Genomic DNA, 19451 nt, shown 5'->3' on the forward strand with positions numbered 1-19451 from the left:
CGGATGTTATGTTTCCTCACATTGTATGTGGTGACCGTTTTCTAAAGCGTGCTCAGCTAAAGCACCTTTGTCGGGGTAGCGTAGGTGACAAAACTTCTCATGCATTGTTCCCTGCATTGTTCCACAGCGCGTACTGTTTGTCCGACTTATGACTGACCATACTCGCAAGGTATCTTCTAGAGCCCAGAAATTCTGAGACCTGCTGCGTCTTTAACTGGTCTCAGTAACTGACAAATTTTTGTCGGAGGCCTGAAGATGAATTTGATTTTGTGTCACTTCAGCAGGCGGATTATCTTGCCTGACACGGTGCCACAGAACGGCATAAAAGCAAGTTTCTTTTCCTTCTCCTCGTCGGCGGTCTTATTGTGATTCCTGTTTGAAATCATGTATTTATTTGATGAACGTTGTAGCCGTTGTTCCTGAAGACCTTGCGGACGTATGCCAGCTCCTAAGGCAGATTATCAGCATCTGATATCATTCTCGCACGATCCACAATTGTTTGTAACACAATGCGCGTCAAAGGTATCCATTTCGTTTGCGGCGGGCGAGGACGTCAAGGTGGGGCAATAACTAGACTTTACTTGCGCCGTGTCTAAGTCAATTGTCCGTGAAGAGGTTTGCAACAGCTGGAGCTAACGGATTAACCACTGCAACCCCATCCGTCTGATCATAATACTGGCCATTGTACAGAAGATAAAAAGACGTTATTGTGTGCTAAAATAGCTCTACCACATCACTTTCAAAGAACTAAGGTGCTAGAGCCAAAGAATATTTGATAGGCATCTTCGTAAACAACTGTACCACATCAAAACTGACCATAATGTCAGCCTCACTAAGTCGAGGATGGTTAATTCGGCTGATAAATATGTTGAGTTTTTAATTGATATTCGCAGCGTCCCAGATGCGGAGCTAGCAGATTCGTCAAGTACTCCGCTACTTTTTGTGTTGGTTAACTGATAATGAATACGATGAGGCGGAATGGCGGCCCATCCTTGTGGACCTCCGGTAAAGCATAGGCAGTAGTTGGTCTGAGTGCCTGTGGGAGAAGATACTTGACCACACTGCCTTCCACCGAAGAGCGTTTGAGAAGTCCTCATCTTTCTCTTATTATCCTCAGTGTTGGGTCATGTGGGAAGTTCAGATACGTATCATCATCCAGTACTGCGGAGATATCCGTATCACAGTCGGCATATTCCATAATTATGGCTGCATTGTCCTCGTCAGCAGGAAGGGCCCCAGCACTTTCATCATTGCGTAGTGCTCGCAGGCCATTCCGCTCAGCGCTGGTCATGTTGGGTGCTGGTAACTTTGCTTCTGTGAGAACATGGCTCCTTTCACGTATTTCACAGACAGAAACGTTCCGCGGCGCAAGAATGATATCGGACGCTGATAACCTGCTGCTTGACCTGGGATACTTTCGCAGGCTCATCAGGAGGAACAGCAATAACGTTCATCAAATTACGTGATTTCAAGCAGGATCACAATAAGGCCGCCTACAAGAAGCAGGAAAGAAACTTGTTATTTTGCCATTCTGTGGCTCCATGGATATGTATCTTTCGTTTTCGTCTTATTACACGTTCACGGATAATGAAGTTCTTATTTATGTATACCACAGACATAACAACTTGACAAGCACATGGTCAGGGAAGGAAATGTTCGTTTTGATAGATGTAACGTAGGAATTGTAGTCACGTCCATCATTTTTGTAAAGAAACTGTAGGGTTTGTGAGTCAAATAAATCTGACAACCGCCACTGGAGAGTGCAGAGAGCGCAAAATCACATCAACCAGGTCATGCTGTTTCTCGTGAAGTGGGGTATCCCGTCCTCTTGGACACCAATGTTGACTGCCTCGTCCCGTGTGCCAATGGCTTAACATCCCTAATGCCCACTGCTTTGCCACTATTGAACACTACCTTTCTGAATGCCCAACTGATTCCAAACCAACAACCTCGTTCCTGGTCACCATGCCCCAAAATTATTGCACCTTTGAAGGCATCATCTACAAATAATTCTGTGGTAAGGCAATGGGCACCAGCCTGGCGTCATCCTACACCAATCTAGTCACGGACCATCTAGATGAGTCCTTCCTAGCCATCCAGAACCCCAATTGCCTCACTTGGTTCAGATTCATTGGTAGGACCACCCAACACAATGTTCTTCACATCCATAACTGCTTCACAGACTGTGCCATCTGGATCCAGGTTTTCTCACAGTTGGCAACTCTTCCTCCAACATATCCTATGTTCCTGTAATGCTCCTGGCCTCACCCTTTGTTAGTGTCTCTCTTTCACCCACCTATCCCATTCCCTGCTCCCACTCAAGCACTACGCAGCCTTCTATCCCACCAATGCTCACTACCTCTGTTTCTATCCCTTTCCATGCCCCCTAACCTGTCTAACCTCCTGACTGCACCTGGCTGCCCTACCCTCTTATCACCATATCCCTGCATGCTCCCACAAGGAGCACTTTACTTTGGAGCAGTACTTTACTGTCCCCCACTCCTACCCACTGTCTCTTCCCTCCCCATCCTACCCTGCTCCTTGTCCCCAATACCCACATTGCTTCTCCCATCATGTGCAGTTGTTCACAGTATGGCATCATTGGATAGAGACAACGGTCACATGTGTGAGTTGTGCTTGCATTAATGTATGTGTGTGTGTGTTGTCTACTTTAGAATGTGTTTGTTCTGAAAGATCAATGTCTTGTACACTTTCTGTCATACTTGTGTATGACTCAACATCTCTCAATATGGTCAGTACCAATCCATCCTTTTCATAATACTGTCATTATTCCACCCTGATTTTCCATTGTTTTTAAGAAGAATTTCATAGAGCACTGAAGTACCCAACTCAAAACAAGCTCCATGTCATGCGAATCTCTGCAAAAATTTTATTTTTTGGCTCCTTTATTAAAGAATCAATAGACACACACAAAACAGAAAGTCTGTTGAACCATGATAGTGGTTGCCAGAGGGATACTGTATGGAGCACCATCATTTCCATGATTTGGCTCAAACAAGGAGACAGAGTAAGCCAATGGCCTCAGTAAGTGTCTACTCTGAAGAGAGCTGAGTTCCAAAACTCCACCAATGACAGTACTGCTGCCACATAGTATGGTTGGTCTATCACCACAACCTAAATTAATGTGCTGAATACACGCAGCCTGCTAATAAACTGTGAGATGGGCTACATCATTGTCAGCATTCCATTGCTATCTGAAGATTTGGCAAGTGCCCATTCCAAATATAGTACAGTGCAATGAATGATTACCAGCCACAAGCACAAAACTTCTTTGAATGATGAGATGCTGATTTGTTATGCAGAGTACAAAGAATGGAATTTGTTTCCTTAACCGTGGTAAACATAATCAAACAATGGAAACTCCAAGTTTGAATATCAACAATGTGAGGAAAAGATAGATTGCTACTTACCATAAGACACGTGGAGTTACAGACAGGCACAAAGAAAGACTCTTACACATTACAGTACATTTTGGCCAAAGCCATCTTGAGAAAAAGAAAGATGCAGCCATTCATTCACACAAGGAAGTATGCATTGCACAGAAATGATTGCCATCTCTGGCAGATCACAGATCTGAGCTACAGGAGACAACAGTCATGTGTGTATTAGGTGTGCTTGCTTGAGCGTGTGTGTTTCCTTTTCTGAAGAAGGCTTTGGCCAAAAGCTAATGTGGAAGTGTCTTTTTGTTGAGCCTGTCTGCAACTCAACATGTCTTCTTTGTGATGAGTAGCAATCTATCTTTTCCTTATGTACATGGTATGCTAAACATAAGAGAGATATCAGAATAAAAATAGAAATTTGTTATTTGTCAATAAATTTAATTGAAGCACAACATATGGTTCTTCTTCTTCTTTTTCCTCCAGTGGTGCTCGATAAGTAGGAAGCTGGAGATATGATTTCAGCAGGATAAATTCTTACATAGAGTTTTTGAAATTTCAGAATGAGTTACTGCTTTTAATATATGTTGGCACTGTAATAAAACCAATAAGACCATTTGATTTTTTAATAAATGCACAATTTTAGACTATGTTCTCCAGATAACCAATTACCTGTATTTCAGTCATGACTGTATCAGTACATAGTATCTCTGTATTACACTCCTCCACATGGTTTGTAAAAACTGAGATAATTAATAGGTAGCTTGATGGACAGTGGCATCCCCCTGTGAAAAGCGATTGATAACATATGCTCTACAACTTCAAAACATTCTTAGAACAGTTTCAGTTTTAGACATATAATAGAGTAGTTTTAAATATGGGTAATGTGTTCATGAAGCAGATCAAGATTTGAAGCATGACTAGGATGTTAAATAATCGTAATACAGCTTTTTGTCATTGTTGTTTCCAGTCTGAAGGCTGGATTGATGTAGCTCTCCCACAACTCTATCGTGTACAAGCCCCTTCATCTCCGAATTACTTCTGCAATCCACATCTTTTACTTTGAGTTTTCTCACTGTATTCATCTCTTGTTCTCCCTCTATTATTTTTACCCTTCACATATCCTTCCAGTTCTGAAATGGTGATACCTTGATGTCTCAGAACGTATCCTATCAAACAATCCCTTCTTTTAGTCAAGTTATGCCACAAGGTTCTTTTCTCCCCACTTCTATTCAGTACTTCCACATTGGTTACATGACCTACCCACATAATCGTCAGTGTTATCTTTTAGAACCACATGTCAAGAGCTTCTAACCTTTTCTTGTCTGAACTCTTTATCATCCATCCACATCTCATTTCCATACAAGGTTGCACTCCAGACAAATACCTTCTGAAAAGACCTCCTCACATTTAAATCTATATTTGTTGTCAACAAATTTCTCCCTTGAGAAATGCATGTCTCGCCATTACCAGTCTATATTTTATATTCTCTCTGCCTCAGCTATCATTAGTCATTTTACTGCCCAAACAGCAAAACTTACTACTTCAAGTGTCACATTTCCTAATTTAATTCCCTCAGAATCATCCGATTTCACTACATTCCATTATCCTAGTTTTGTTTTTGTTGATGTTCATCTTATATTCTCCTTTCTCAAGACACTGTCCATTCCATTCAACTGCTCTTCTTACAGAATTATAATGATACCAGTAATCCTCAAAGTCCCCGAGATGCTATAGTTGGCGGTCATGTGCGTATGAGGTGAGCTTGCTTGTTTATATGAATGATGAAAGCTGTGACCAAAAGCTTTATGTAAGTGTCTTTTAATTGTGTCTGTATGCAACTTAATGTGTCTCCTTTAAGATAAACAGCAATCTGTCTTTTCCTACATTGTTGATATTCCAACTTGTAGTTTCCACTGTTTGATTAAACCTCAAAGTACTTATTTCTTCTCTCTGAACTTTAATTCTTTGTCCAATTTTTTCTTTTGTTTTCTTTACCAATTGCTCAATGTCCAAACTGAACAACATCATGGATAGGCAACAACCCTGTCTCACTTCCTTCTCAGCCACTGCTTACCCTTCATACCGCTCGACTCTTATAACTACTTTTGGCTCCTGTACAAGTTGTATAAAAAAATTGCCTCTCACTCCCTGTATCTTACCCCTGCTACAATAATAATTTCAAATGCTATGTTGCAGTTGACATTGTCAAAAGCTTCCTCCACATCTACAAAAGTTATAAACATTGATTTGCCTTTCCTTAACCCATCTTCTAAGTACAACTTAGCAGTGATAGATTCTGATGACAGATATTTCAGATTTCTCAGATACATTCAATAAGAAAACTTCCCTTACAATCACATAGGTTGGCAGGAAACTATAGAGATTACCAAAATGTATTTACTGACTAATAATGCCAGCAATGTATAACTTACCAACACCTAACACCTGGAACTTTGAGTTAGTGAAACATTTTAATGGTATGGAACTTTGTTCATCTTTTCTGAATCTCTGTTCTGGAAATTAATAAAATTCTTTTTGATATTATCAAAAAGCCAAGAGGAAATATTTTCCTTTTGTAATTTTTGTTGTTGTGAGTAGCATGTTGAGAGAGAGAGAGAGAGAGAGGGATAGACTTTGATATCTTTTTCAGGTTTCATTGTTTCCAATCCTTTTTATTCAAATTATTTATCCAGTGAGTGGGCTTATTTCCTCTAAGTTAACTAGTCATTGTAGTTTTTGTCTCATGAGTAGGTTTAATTTTGTGTGGTCGAGCTAAAGCTTAGATGAATTTTTCTTGTCCACAAATTCTGAAGAACATTTATCCTCTAATTATAAATCTCATTTCAACTAATATTTCAATTTTCTCAGTCATAAGATGAAGTCTTGCAACAATATAAAAATAAATAACAAAATTAAAAATATATAATTTGAAATAAATTAATAAATCAAACAAATTTATACATTAATAAATAAATTAAGTATAAATAAATAAAATAAATAAATTGATAAGTTAATTACAATACATAAGCTAAACAAAAGCATCTACACAAATAAATAACAACTGATTCACAAACAATCATGTGCACAGTTTAACAAAAACTGGAAGTGCTGATCTTTCAGCCAAGATAATTGGAAAATTAAAACTATTGGAATGCAGTGTCTGCTTTTGAAGAATAAGAGATTACTGTTACAATATTTGAAGCACATAAAATTTGTTTCATAATACTACAAAGCATCAGTGACACAACTGCAAACATGTGATTAAGCTGTACACACACAGTTATGCAGGCTTCTTAGACATCTACTTTGCCAAAAGGTAGAAAAAAAAAAAAAAAAAGAATAATATACGTATAATCACATTAAGACCACAAGATCAAAATTTAGCCATGTTCCAAAACGGCTGGGTGCTCATGATTTAATTGTAACAAAAAAATTTTTTTATTGCTTTCTGTATTGCTGAGCACTTATCCCACAGAAATATTGTGACAGCCTTTTCAAGATTCCATGTTTCATTCCAAAGCCCCATCAAGTTTAAATTAATGTTCTTTTTTATGTTTCAAAGGACTTGCACTTTATATATTAAAATAATGGTCTTCAGAAAAAACAGTATTACATATCTGACGGAAGAAATTGTGATATTTCTTAAGCAGCTTCATTTTCTTCCTCAGGTGGTTCACCAGGAAGCAGGGATGTAGGTGGCTTCATGGTGGTAGTCATGTTAAGCATGGACATTGCTGTGGTGAACTTGGATACTTCACAGTTACGGCCAGTGAATCCCTCGGCACATATGCAGCGGTAGTTTCCATCTTCCTCTGTCAGGCTGATACATGTTGCACCATTTTCACACAGATCTTCATTTTGTTCACAGTATGTGAGCTCTAAAAGGAGAGAGAATCAACCTTTCAGGACACTTTGAAGTGACAAAGTTAATGTTGATAAATAAAGGCTCTTAAAGAAAAACAAAAGTTCCAGTTACTTTCTAATCACAATTCATACAGAAAGTAAGTTAAATTGGGATGAGTCTTACAAAACTTTATATCCATGTTAAAATTTACTTCCTACAGTACATACTGCATTAATCATGTGAAATGGAGAAATATACTAAATTTAATAGCTCCATTGCTATAATGGTACTACTAGCATAAATACTGCTTTTTTTCTTTTTTACTCTCTTCAATACATAATACATATATATGAGGTAGACTGAGATCTCAAAATTCTTATCAAAGTGTCTTCAGTGTAATGAAATGTGCGTATGACCTATTTTGGCGAGGAGTCCCCTAGTGGGGAATTTAGCCACTTGGCGAAGTCTTTTTATCTGGAGCCACTTCGATGACTTGCATGTTGATGATGATGATGAGGACAATACAACACTCAGTCCCCGAGCAGAGAAAATCTCTGACCTGGCTGGGAATTGAACCTGGGCCCTTCATATGGCTTCAGCCATGCTGAGTGCTCAGCTTCAGAGGAGGGCTTTTGGTAAAAGAAGAGGTAGAGGAAGGGAGAGAGAGAAGGGAGGGGGTGGGGATAGAGAGAGAGATTAGTAGATGATATAAAATGTAGACAAACTATAACAAGAAAACCATTTCTGGAAAAAAGGAATTTGTTAACATAAAACACAAATTTAATTGTTACTAAGTGTTTTCTGAAGATATTTATATGAAGGCATACCCTTATATAAAAGTAAAATGTTGACAACAAGCAGTTCAGTCCCAAGGGAATAGGAGCTTTTGAAATGTGGTACTGCATAAGAATGCTGAAGATTATACAGGTAGATTAACAAGTGAGGAAACAGTGAATCAAATTAAGGAAGAAAGAAATTTGTGGCATGACTTGATTACAACTGATTACAATGATGAACCAAGGACATGTCAATTTCATTGTGGAGGGAAGTGTAGGCTATAAAAATGGTAGGTCATTAGGACTCAAATAAAATCAGCAGGTTTGAATGGATGTATGTTGCTGTGGTTATGCAGAAATTAACAGGATTGTGCAGGATACACTAACATGGTGATATGCATCAATCCCGTCGTCTGACTAAAGAAGGCTCAAGCCACATAGTTTGCAGCCTGCTGACAACAGTATAAGTAGTTTGTGTAGAACGATTTTATTTTTAAAAATATTCAAAATTTACTATTTCTGAAAATCATGCACATTTAAAATTCTGACCTCACTAAAAGTTCTGTTTTAGGATTGATGTACCTGTTTCAAATGCCCTCATTGCTATCTTTTCTCCTATATGTTCTGGAGATGGTGTAGTCATGAGAATATCTTTATTGAAAATTATTGTTGTCATAAGAATTCAGGGATGCTTGAATCATCAGATATAATCCTTTTGAAATCTGGTGTTATTACCTTGTAGTCCAAACTCTTCTGTTTCCAAAAGTGTATACTTTTGCTAAAATAACTTGTAGGTTAATGAAATATTTCAGTCATAAAATTTCAATTTCCAGAAAAGTTTTGTAGTGTTTTGCGAAATCATGGATATAATCCACGTTTGGAATATTGCTATATGAAATAGAAACCATCATTTAGACAAGCAGTAGTCAACCTGGTCCCTACTGCCCCTTAGTGGGTAGATGATAGGGGTTTTATAAACATGTTCATTGGTTTTCATAAAGTTTTGAGAAAGTGTAGTTGGTAAGTTCTACTTTATAAATAACCTTTACTCAGGAACCAGGGGATGGTTTGAAAATTTTATGACACTGATACAAGAGTGAATAGTAGATAAAACAAGTTGACTACTACTGATTCAGACCATTCTAAGGATATGTAATCGACTGCTAAAGAACATTTGGTAACTTCATTATCTAATGCATATTTGTATAAATTCTCATTCATGTTGTTTATGTTACATTTGAAAAAGCAATGACTCTATATTTTAAAATTTACATGCATATTTACAGGCTGTCAATTATTGAACTATATGAAATAAAACTGTCATAACATCTGAATGGTTTGAATTATGATGTCCAAGCTGCATGGTTGACTAGATGTCATGATGGGAATTAGTAAGCACATTGTTGTTTGGCTTAGTGATAAAGCACTCTTTCATCTGGATGGGTTCATCAATAAGCAAAATTGGCGTATTTGGGGAACTGAGAACCCGTATTTCATGATCAAGAAGATGGCAATTTGACTACTGAATGGTACATGAAGGTTTTGGAAGACGATTTCATCTCAATTATCCAAAGTATCAGCACTACCAACAGAGATGTCCAGTCGAGCAGTGAGATCCCCATCCTTCTTGGTATTCCATAATTGGAAGTAACAACTTTAAACATGCCACAGTCCCTAAGACAACATTCAGCTGCCTCAAACATTTTCCTATCAGAGCACCTAGATTCTAGAAATATCTCCGAGCACTGCCATTATGTAAATCCACACACATGGGCATCTGCCAACTCCACATTCACATACATTTCCATTGTACTGTACCAGAAACAAGGTCTGTGATGGGTACCAGTAAGTAGTTGAATGCTGCCTAAGTACGTAATGATCACTTAAACAGTTAGTGCTATGTGTAAGGAAGTCAAGGAAGTGAGTCACAAATCAACACAAGCAGTGATGGCAGTCACATGTCACATTACCTTCACTGATGTAGAATACCAAACTCTGACAGTGGAACTAAAAGTTACAACTTTATCAGTTACGGTCAAGAATACATTCTGAGCATATTGCATAAGAAAGCGTTTCATGCTGTATGCTTCTATGTCTTTTGCCTGTGTGTTTTATTTGATTAATATATTGTGAAGAATTGTAGAAAATGAGCAAAATCAAACAGTAGTTCCTTCTTTAAACCATCACATAAACATCAAACTGACAAATATTGAAATAAGTGACCACAGAATTGAAAAGTAACTGAAATCAATTAATGGAGAAAAGGTGACTGGACCTGAAGGGGTATCAGCACTTGCTCATCTTCTAGCTGCAGTGCATCATAGGTCACTGAAGGAGCAAAGGATTGCTAGTGATTGAAAACAATGCAAATTATTCCCATTTTAATAAGGACTGCTGAACAGACAGGCAAAACTATAGGCCTACACCTCTGACATTGTTCTCTTGCAGAATTTTGAAACATGTTTTGCGCTCATGCATTAAGACACTTTTGGAGACCAAAAATCTCCTCTGAAGGAATCTCCATGAGTTCTGAAAACAATGATCAAGTGAAATCCAGCTGCTCTGTTCATCCACAAAGCTCAGATTCTGGTGCCCAGGTTGATGGCTTGATCCTTGTCTACAGGAAGGCATCTGATACAGTTGTGCACCACTTCTTCCACCTACTGAACAACATATAAGTGTACAGAATATTTGACCAACCGTGTGATTGCACTGGGAAGTTTCTAGCAAACAGAACACAGCATGTCATTCTCAAGGAGAAAAATCTTCAGACGTAAAAGTAACTTTGGATGTACACCAAGGGACAGTTATAGCAACTTTTCACAATAAAAATAAAGGACCTAAACGATAACAACAAAAGTTCCATAAGGTTTTTCAAAGAGGATGCTGTATTATACAGAGAGGTTGCAACATTAGAAAGTTGTACGAAACTCAGGGAGACCTCAGATCAGTGTCCATCATTATGGTAAGCGGCAATATATCCCTTTCATAGTATTGTCAACATTACTCCTGCACTTTCCTTTATTTGATCTTGAGGTGAATATGAAAGGCCTGAATGAAAAGTTACAATGGTTGGAATTTTAATAGTGGCAACTATTTATTTACTACTAATACAAATTGGTACCTGTTTCAAAGTTTTATTACTTTTCAATGTAATTACGAGAATTGTGTGGAAGCTGCAGCATACCTCTATCAGTGCCAGTTGTGTCGATGGTTCCAATGGACTAGTCTAATGCTTAACGAATCTCTGTACCGTAACAATTTTGAAGGAAATTCCCCAAAGTGTTTCCTTCATTTTACGAATCAAGTGAAAGTCACATGGACATAAGTTTGGATAGTATGGCAGATGGTACAGTACTTCACAGTCCCATCAACTGAACAAATCTGACACCTTGTGTTGTATGTGCCCAAGCATTGTCCTGCAAAATAGTGGGTGGGTTCCACAGAAAGTGTCGCTACTTTGTAGCGAGAACGTGTTGTATCCCCGCTTACAGTCGCTCATGTGCAGTGAACCGGCATTTATCGCCGCGCCCACGCACTATGCTCATGGGAGAGGCTTTGTGGCAATAAATGACTAAAGCGGTTTCTGGACAGGACACATTTATTTTTCCTGCCGTTACAATAAATGACAAATAATATACTTCGCTAATGTCCGTCTACATAGGCGCGTTGCACTGGCGGCACGGCTCGGTCACCGATCCCGGAGGGTGTACACTCCAGTGACGAGCCGTGACGCGACCGCGTGGACCGAGTGAGACAAAAGGCCGCGTCACAGAATGTTCTGCTCTTGGCACAACCGGAGGCGCCGTAACGTCCGCAAAGAAGCGAAAGACAATTTAACGGCGACTGCGTTTACGACCGCGCGTACGCATTTACGGCGGAGTCACGTTGACTCGACGCACGTGGTCCGCGGTGGAAGAACTGGGGAGACGTGTGTCGCGTCGCGTCGACTAGCTCGCACTGGTGGCAGCTTTGTTCCCGTGCGGTCCGGTGTGCGGCGCACCGTTGCCGAAATTCCACATAACGGTACAGCTGCCCCTACTTGTGTCAGCAGTGCCGTAGTTCAGCCCTTCGTGCGTTGGACGGTGCTGCCGCCACAACTTCTTTCTCAAAACTGTTCAAAGGCTGTGTTCCAAAAAGAACAGTAATACAGTTCATTGACAGTCTGATGATGAGACTGACAGTAAAATTTACTGGCCAGTTAGGTACAGATAATAGAAGAAAAGCGCTGTTGGATCACAGAATCATAAACAATGACTCAATCACTGTGCTTCGTCACTAATTATGGGAAGAATGATGAGGAGAAATTTATAACAAGGACAATGTTAATGGAAAATTTAACTTTTTCTTAAAGTTATTCATATAGCAATTTGGGTCTTGTTTTCCCATAAAACAAATAAAGGCAATATTGTACAAAAGTATGGACATGGGATGAATAACTCATGAGGTTAAGGTATCCTGTACTAAGAAGAGAGAGATCTACATAATTCAGAGAACAAGCAGCATTCAAGATTGAAAACACCATTACCACCAGTGTTGCCAAATCCTCCACTGTCATAAAAAATTTAAAACTCATATACATGGCTCCAAACCTAGAACACTCCAAGGTTAGGGCAAAAACTATTTGGAACTTTATTAACACAAACATAAATACTGATCAAATGAAACTGATCCTCTATGAAATAGCTCTGGAAGGAAAGGTGACACTTTCAAATCATTGGCCACCAGATTAAACTCATAATGGCTGAAGCACTGCTACCAGTAATTAACAAACATACGTGGATGTGATGGATTTACATGTGCAGACACAGCATGAACCACCAAAGAACATAAGTTTCAAAAGTACAGCCCATAAGGATGTACAGAATTCATCAGAAATTAGTAATTTTGATGGCTGTTGGTTGGTTGGTTGGTTTGGGGAAGGAGACCAGACAGCGTGGTCATCGGTCTCATCGGAATAGGGAAGGATGGGGAAGGAAGTCGGCCGTGCCCTTTCAGAGAAACCATCCCGGCATTTGCCTGGAGTGATTTAGGGAAATCACGGAAAACCTAAATCAGGATGGCCGGACGCGGGATTGAACCGTCGTCCTTCCGAAGGCGAGTCCAGTGTCTAACCACTGCGCCACCTCGCTCGGTTTTTGATGGCTGTGATGGTGTTTGTAGCACAATATTAAAATCTTGTGCTGACTTAATAGTATTATCATTAAGCTATCTTTCTAATCAGGCAATCACTCAGGGCATATTTCTGACAGACTTGAATATGATGTAGTAACACCCACATACACCTTTGAAGTTAGCAAACAACCTCTTATTGCAAACACAAATCACTCCTTCCAGTGTTTTGAGAATTGGCTGTGAGGTGGTCTTTCACTGAATCCAGACTTATTTAACTGATCAGAACTTGTTAACTGCTCCTCAGTTAGGCTTCCGTGAAAGTTTCTCCACACAGAGAGAGATACAAAATATCAAAAATGAAGTACTAGCAGAGCTAAACAAGAAAAAATATCCTGCTGGTATATTCCACAACCTTGCCAAAGCCTTTGATTTTGTGGATCAGAAAATTCTACTAATGAAACTGAAGTCTTAAAGCATCAATGGCATCCTTTTTGATGGATGGAATCTTACTTCCCTAACAGAAAGCAGAGGGTCTCGGTAACACACTGCACCTAAAGCATTAAAGTAGTCTCAGGATGGGGGTACACAGCCTGTAGAGTGCCGCAAATATCAGTACTGGGCCAATTTGTTTCTAACGTTCATACATGATCTCTCAGTGAGTTTTAAAGAGCAGCTCGAAAACTGTAATATTTGTTGATGGCACAAGCCTACTAATCATGGGTCCAAAGGCAATCCCAGCAGACACAGTTAATTTATTTAAATTTTTGTGGTAAAATCTAAAAACTGTAGAGTCTGCTTGTAGCTGCTAATCCTTGTTTGTTGTGGAATGAATATTCAATTGGTTTTGTGATAATGACTCACAACTTGAGATTAAATGTGACTGCATTACATTAAGCCATTAGATCAATATTATCTTTCAGCATTCTATAAGGCACACATCCCAACACCATCAAATGCAATGTATGTTGCAGAATCTATCAATAACCTTAGATAATTACAGGTCATCACTGATGGACATTCTAGTTTGTACCAGTGTTGAACTTCTAATAGTATTTTGAAAAACAGCTATCCCATTAGTGATGAAGAAATGATAACACAATGCGCAGATGTAGCTGCCAGTGTGTCATAGATGACCCATAATTGTTGAAGATTATTGATCAATCTTTCAACAGGCATTGCATTTGATGATGCCAGGATATGTGCCTTATAGAATGTTGGTACATTATATTGATTAATGGCTTAATGTAATCCAGCCAAATTTATCCTGAAGGTGCAATTCATTATTGTGCAACTGGTTGTACCTTGATTCCACAGTAAACAAGGATTAGCAGCTACAAGTCGATTCTACAGTATTTTGAAGATTTTACCATGAAAATTTTTAAGAAATGTTTTAAGTATGCAGAGATTAAGCTGCAGTTGCCCACATGGGAAACTTATATGTTCCAACAGACAAAGCTCAGATGACAGGTGAACGGAGTTTCACAGTTAACTGCATAGATCTTAAGCACACAAAGACACATAATATCCAGTTTTAAACAAGCAATAATGACCATCTAGCACCAGGAGTAGACATTAACAGTTGTACAAAGAATGAATCACTGCATGTAAAATTCCTTGGGGACCTAGTTGCATAACAAGGTAACGTGAAGCCAACACATAGAGAAACTAATCAAGAAACTTAGTTCAGTGTATTATATCCTTAAAACAGCTCTCATAGCATGGACCTCAAGACAAGATTGTTGGATTATTTTGCATTATTCAGTTCCTGTTGCCTTATGGGATTGTCTTCTGGGGCAGTGCACCTAAAGTAAATAAAGTGTTTGTTCAGGAGAAGTCAGCAGTAAGAACAGGGTATAAAGCCCAAACAGAGCAAGCTGGAGCCTCCCACTTGACTCAGTATCACACCTATGCTTCTTTTCAAAAATACGATCATATGTGGTGTCAAGTGGAATTTGTGACTGGACTGAGGAGTTTTTGGTAGAGAGGATGCAACATGTTACCTTGGATGGATGGTCACCCTCATATGTAGAAGTAACTACAGGCATGTCCCAGGGAAGTGTGTTGGTATCCTTCCTGTCCATATTGTATATTAATGACCTTGCAGACAACATTAATAGTAAAATAAGGCTTTTTGCAAATGGTGCAGTTATCTATAATGAAGTACTATCTGAAAGAAGCTGCATAAATATTCAGTCAGATATTGATATGATTTCAAAGTGGTGCAGAGATTGGCAGCTTGCTTTAAATGTTCAGAAATATACAATTTTGCACTTCGCAAAACAAGAGATCGTAGTGTCCTATGACTATAATAGCAATGAGTCACTGTTAGAATGGACCAACTCACACAAATACCTGGGTGTAACACTTTGTGGGGATACAAAATGGGATGATCACATAGGTTCAGTCATTGGTAAAGCAGGTGGTAGGCTTCAGTTTATTGGTATAATACTGGGGGAATGTAATCAATCTACAAAGAAAATTGCTTACAAGCACTTATGTGACCAGTTCTAAAATATTGCTCAAGTGTATGAGATCCATATCAGATAGGACTAACAGGGGATACTGAACATACACAGAGAAGGACAGTGTGAACGGTCACAGGTTCCATGGGAGAGTGTCACAAATATACTGAAGGAACTGGAAGATTCTTGAAGATAGATATAAACTATACCAAGAAAGTCTATTACCAAAGTTTCAAGAACTGGCTTTAAATTATTACTCTATGAATATACTACAACCCCTATGTATCACTCGCAGAGGGATCATGAAGATGATTTTGATAATTACTGCGTGCACAGAGGCATTGAAACAATTATTCTTCCCGAGCTCCATACATGAATGGAAGAGGAAGAAACCCTAATAACTGGTACAATGGGATGTACACTGTGCCATGCACCTCACAGTGATTTGCTAGGTATATTTTTTAACTTTTCATTTGAGTACAATATCTATAAAATACTTGTGTAGTACAAACTGTATTTATCAAAACTTTAATCAAGCTTTGCCTTACTCAAACATATTATTCAGGATTTTCTGTTCAGTATCCTGATTTCATTAATGCACCTTATTTTGTGTTAATTACAAGTTATTACTACAGTATGAGACAGGAAATTCTAATTGAGCTAATCACTCAAGTTGGGCATGTTGACAACACAAGTACAAGAAGTACTGGCATTCTGACCTTGGAGTAATGTATTTTAATTTCTGCAAAACTAATTAACTTTAGAAATAGTTGTAAACAAGGTTCGGATACAACCAAAATTACTTTCACCATTTGCACCATTAATTCTGTTAGACTGTTACCACTATATTTTAGTTGCCAAAATTTCACTATCTAATTAAACTGCCAGTTAAGAATTTGATAAAATACACACAACTGATTATAACTGTAAAGATGACATCAGCATTCATACACAGGTAATTCCTACCACAGGTTTATAATATGGTTCAATGATCTTTTGTATTTCCCTGAATTACTATATACACACTGAAAAAAAAGATGCACCACAAAGAAATTGTCCAAATGGGACAGGAATCAGTAGAAGTTTGTAAATGTACGGAAAAACAAATGATTATAATTTCAGAAATATTAGATGATTTATTCAAGAGAAAGAGTTTCACAAATCAAGTACGTCAATAACACATTGGTGCACCTCTGGCCTTATCCGAGCAATTATTTGGCTTGGCATTACTTGACAGACCTGTTGGATGTCTTCATGAGGAACACCATGCAAAATTTTGTCCAACTGGCATGTTAGATAATCAAAATATGAAGATAGTTGGAGGGCAATGCCCGTAATGCTGGAAACATTATCAATTGTAGAGAGATCTGGCAACCTTGCAAGCCAATGTAGATTTTGGCAAGCACGAACACAACCATATGCAGGTGAGCATTATCTTGGTCAAATGTAAGCCCAAGATTGCTTGCCATGAAGGTCAACAAAATGGAGTGGAAGCATGAGTATTTGCATCTCCTACTTATTTACTGTGTGATGCGTCTATGTACACTTGATTCCATTTTATTGGATTTGAAGGATGCTGCATATTTGCCAAGGTAATCTTCTGCCTATTTATACAGATATACATATTTCCCATATACTTAACAACTTCTGTACCATTAAGTAATTTCTTAAATTTTGTTTGAGTGTGTTTTGGACTTTTAGTACATTAGACATTGGCGTGCACATGGGGTTTTTTTAGGCTAGGCAGTAGTGCGAGATGTCCTGATGAACACTCACCAGTCAATGTGCAGGCAGGGAAATCAGGACGCGCTCAGTGTAAAGACACTTCAGCTATCAAGATATTAGCAGTAAATTTTCAGAGTGTTCAGAGTAAAGTTGCTGAATTTACTGCCCTCCAGGAAGCACGTGGCACGCAAATTATTCTCAGGACTGAGACCTGGCTGAACCCTGAGATAGGAAGTTCTGAAATATTTAGTGAGGGTTGGAACGTGTATCAGAAAGACAGATTATACACGGTAGGAGGTGGTGCCTTCATTGCAATTGACAAAAATATTGTGTCTACTGAGGTCGAAGTAGAGTGTAATTGTGAAGTTATCTGGACACGTTTAACAGGGCTAGGAGAAATAAAGTTAATTGTTGGGTATATTACTGGCCACCAGGTTCCACCATGACAGTTCTAGAATCATTCAAAGGGAGTCTACACTCTGTATCGCAGAAGTACCCAGATCATGCTACATTAGTCGCAGGCGACTTCAACCTACCTAGTATAGACTGGGATGTCTATGGATTAATTACAGGTGGTACAGACAAGCCGTCATGTGAATTACTTTTGAACATATTATCCGAAAACTATTTTGAGCAGCTAAATCGACAGCCAACGCATAATGGAAATATTTTAGATCTGGTAGCCACAAACAGACCAGACCTGATCGACGGTGTCAGTGTTGAGACAGGGATTAGTGATCATGATGTTGTCATTACGATTATAGTTACGAAAGTTAAAAAGTCGGTCAAGAAGGCTAAAAAGAGCAGATAAGCAGTTGTTAGCATCCCACTTAGTAAATGAATAGACTTCACATACTTCCGGTACGATGGACATGGAAGAATTATGGGCAAATTTTAAACACATTGTAAATCACGCATTGGAGAAGTATGTGCCGAAAAAGTAGGTTATGGACAGAAAAGACCCACCGTGGTTTAACAGCGCAATTCGAAGAATGCTTAGAAAGCAAAGACAGTTGCACTCGTGGTACAAGAAAAGTCAGGAGAATGAGGACAGGCAAAAGTTAATAGAGATTTGTGCTGCTGTAAAAAGAGCGATGCGCGAAGCATACAACCACTACCACCATCATACCTTAGCAAAAGATCTAGCTGAAAACCCAAGGAAACTCTGGTTTTACGTGAAATCGGTAAGCGGGTCAAAGGCTTCCATCCAGTCACTCAATGATCAGTCTGGCCTGGCAACGGAAGAAAGCAAAATGAAAGCTGAAATTTGAATTTAGCATTTGAGAAATCTTTCACGCAGGAGGATCATACAAAAATACCACCGTTTGAATCTCATACAGATTCCCATATGGAGGGCATAGTGATAGACATCCCTGGGGTTGTGAAACAGCTGAATGGGTTGGAAATAAATAAATCGCCAGGTCCTGATGGGATTCCAATTCAGTTTTACAGAGAGTACTCTACTGCATTGGCTCCTTACTTAGCTTGCGTTTATCGCGAATCTCTTGCTCAATGTAAAGTCCCGAGTGACTGGAAAAAAGCACAGGTGATACCTGTATATAAGAAGGGTAGAAGGACAGATCCTCAAAATTACAGACCAATATCATTAACATCGGTTTGTTGCAGGATTCTCGAACATATTCTCAGTTCGAATATAATGAATTTCCTCAAGACAGAGAAGTTGCTGTCCATGCATCAGCACGGCTTTAGAAAGCATCACTCCTGTGAAATGCAACTCGCCCTTTTTTCACATGATATCTTGCAAACCATGGATGAAGGGTATCAGACGGATGCCATATTCCTTGACTTCTGGAAAGCGTTTGACTCGGTGCCCCACTGCAGACTCCTAAATAAGGTATGAGCCCATGGGATTGGTTCCCAAATGTGTGAGTGGCTTGAAGACTTCGTAAGTAATAGAACCCAACACGTTGTCCTCGATGGTGAGTGTTCATCAGAGGTGAGGGTATCATCTGGAGGGCCCCAGGGAAGTGTGGTAGGTCCGCTGTTGTTTTCTATCTACAGAAATGATCTGAATATAATAGAGGGAAACATTCCATGTGGGAAAAATATATCTAAAAACAAAGATGATGTGACCTACCGAACGAAAGTGCTGGCAGGTCGATAGACA

General features: G+C 39.0%; 1 protein-coding gene across 1 annotated transcript in view; it reads right to left on the reverse strand.

Moving 5' to 3' along the window:
• Positions 1 to 6505: 6505 nt before the first annotated feature.
• The window catches only part of LOC126424646 (delta-like protein 1), a 98818-nt gene continuing 85872 nt past the window's right edge, over positions 6506 to 19451 (reverse strand). Inside the window, exon 7 of the mRNA XM_050087378.1 lies at positions 6506 to 7279. Coding sequence (XP_049943335.1) covers positions 7044 to 7279 — 236 coding nt within the window. The 3' untranslated portion in view covers positions 6506 to 7043. The remainder of the gene's footprint in view (positions 7280 to 19451) is intronic.

The sequence above is a fragment of the Schistocerca serialis genome, chromosome 10 (assembly GCF_023864345.2).
Source record: "Schistocerca serialis cubense isolate TAMUIC-IGC-003099 chromosome 10, iqSchSeri2.2, whole genome shotgun sequence".
Classification (NCBI taxonomy): Eukaryota; Metazoa; Arthropoda; class Insecta; order Orthoptera; family Acrididae; genus Schistocerca; species Schistocerca serialis.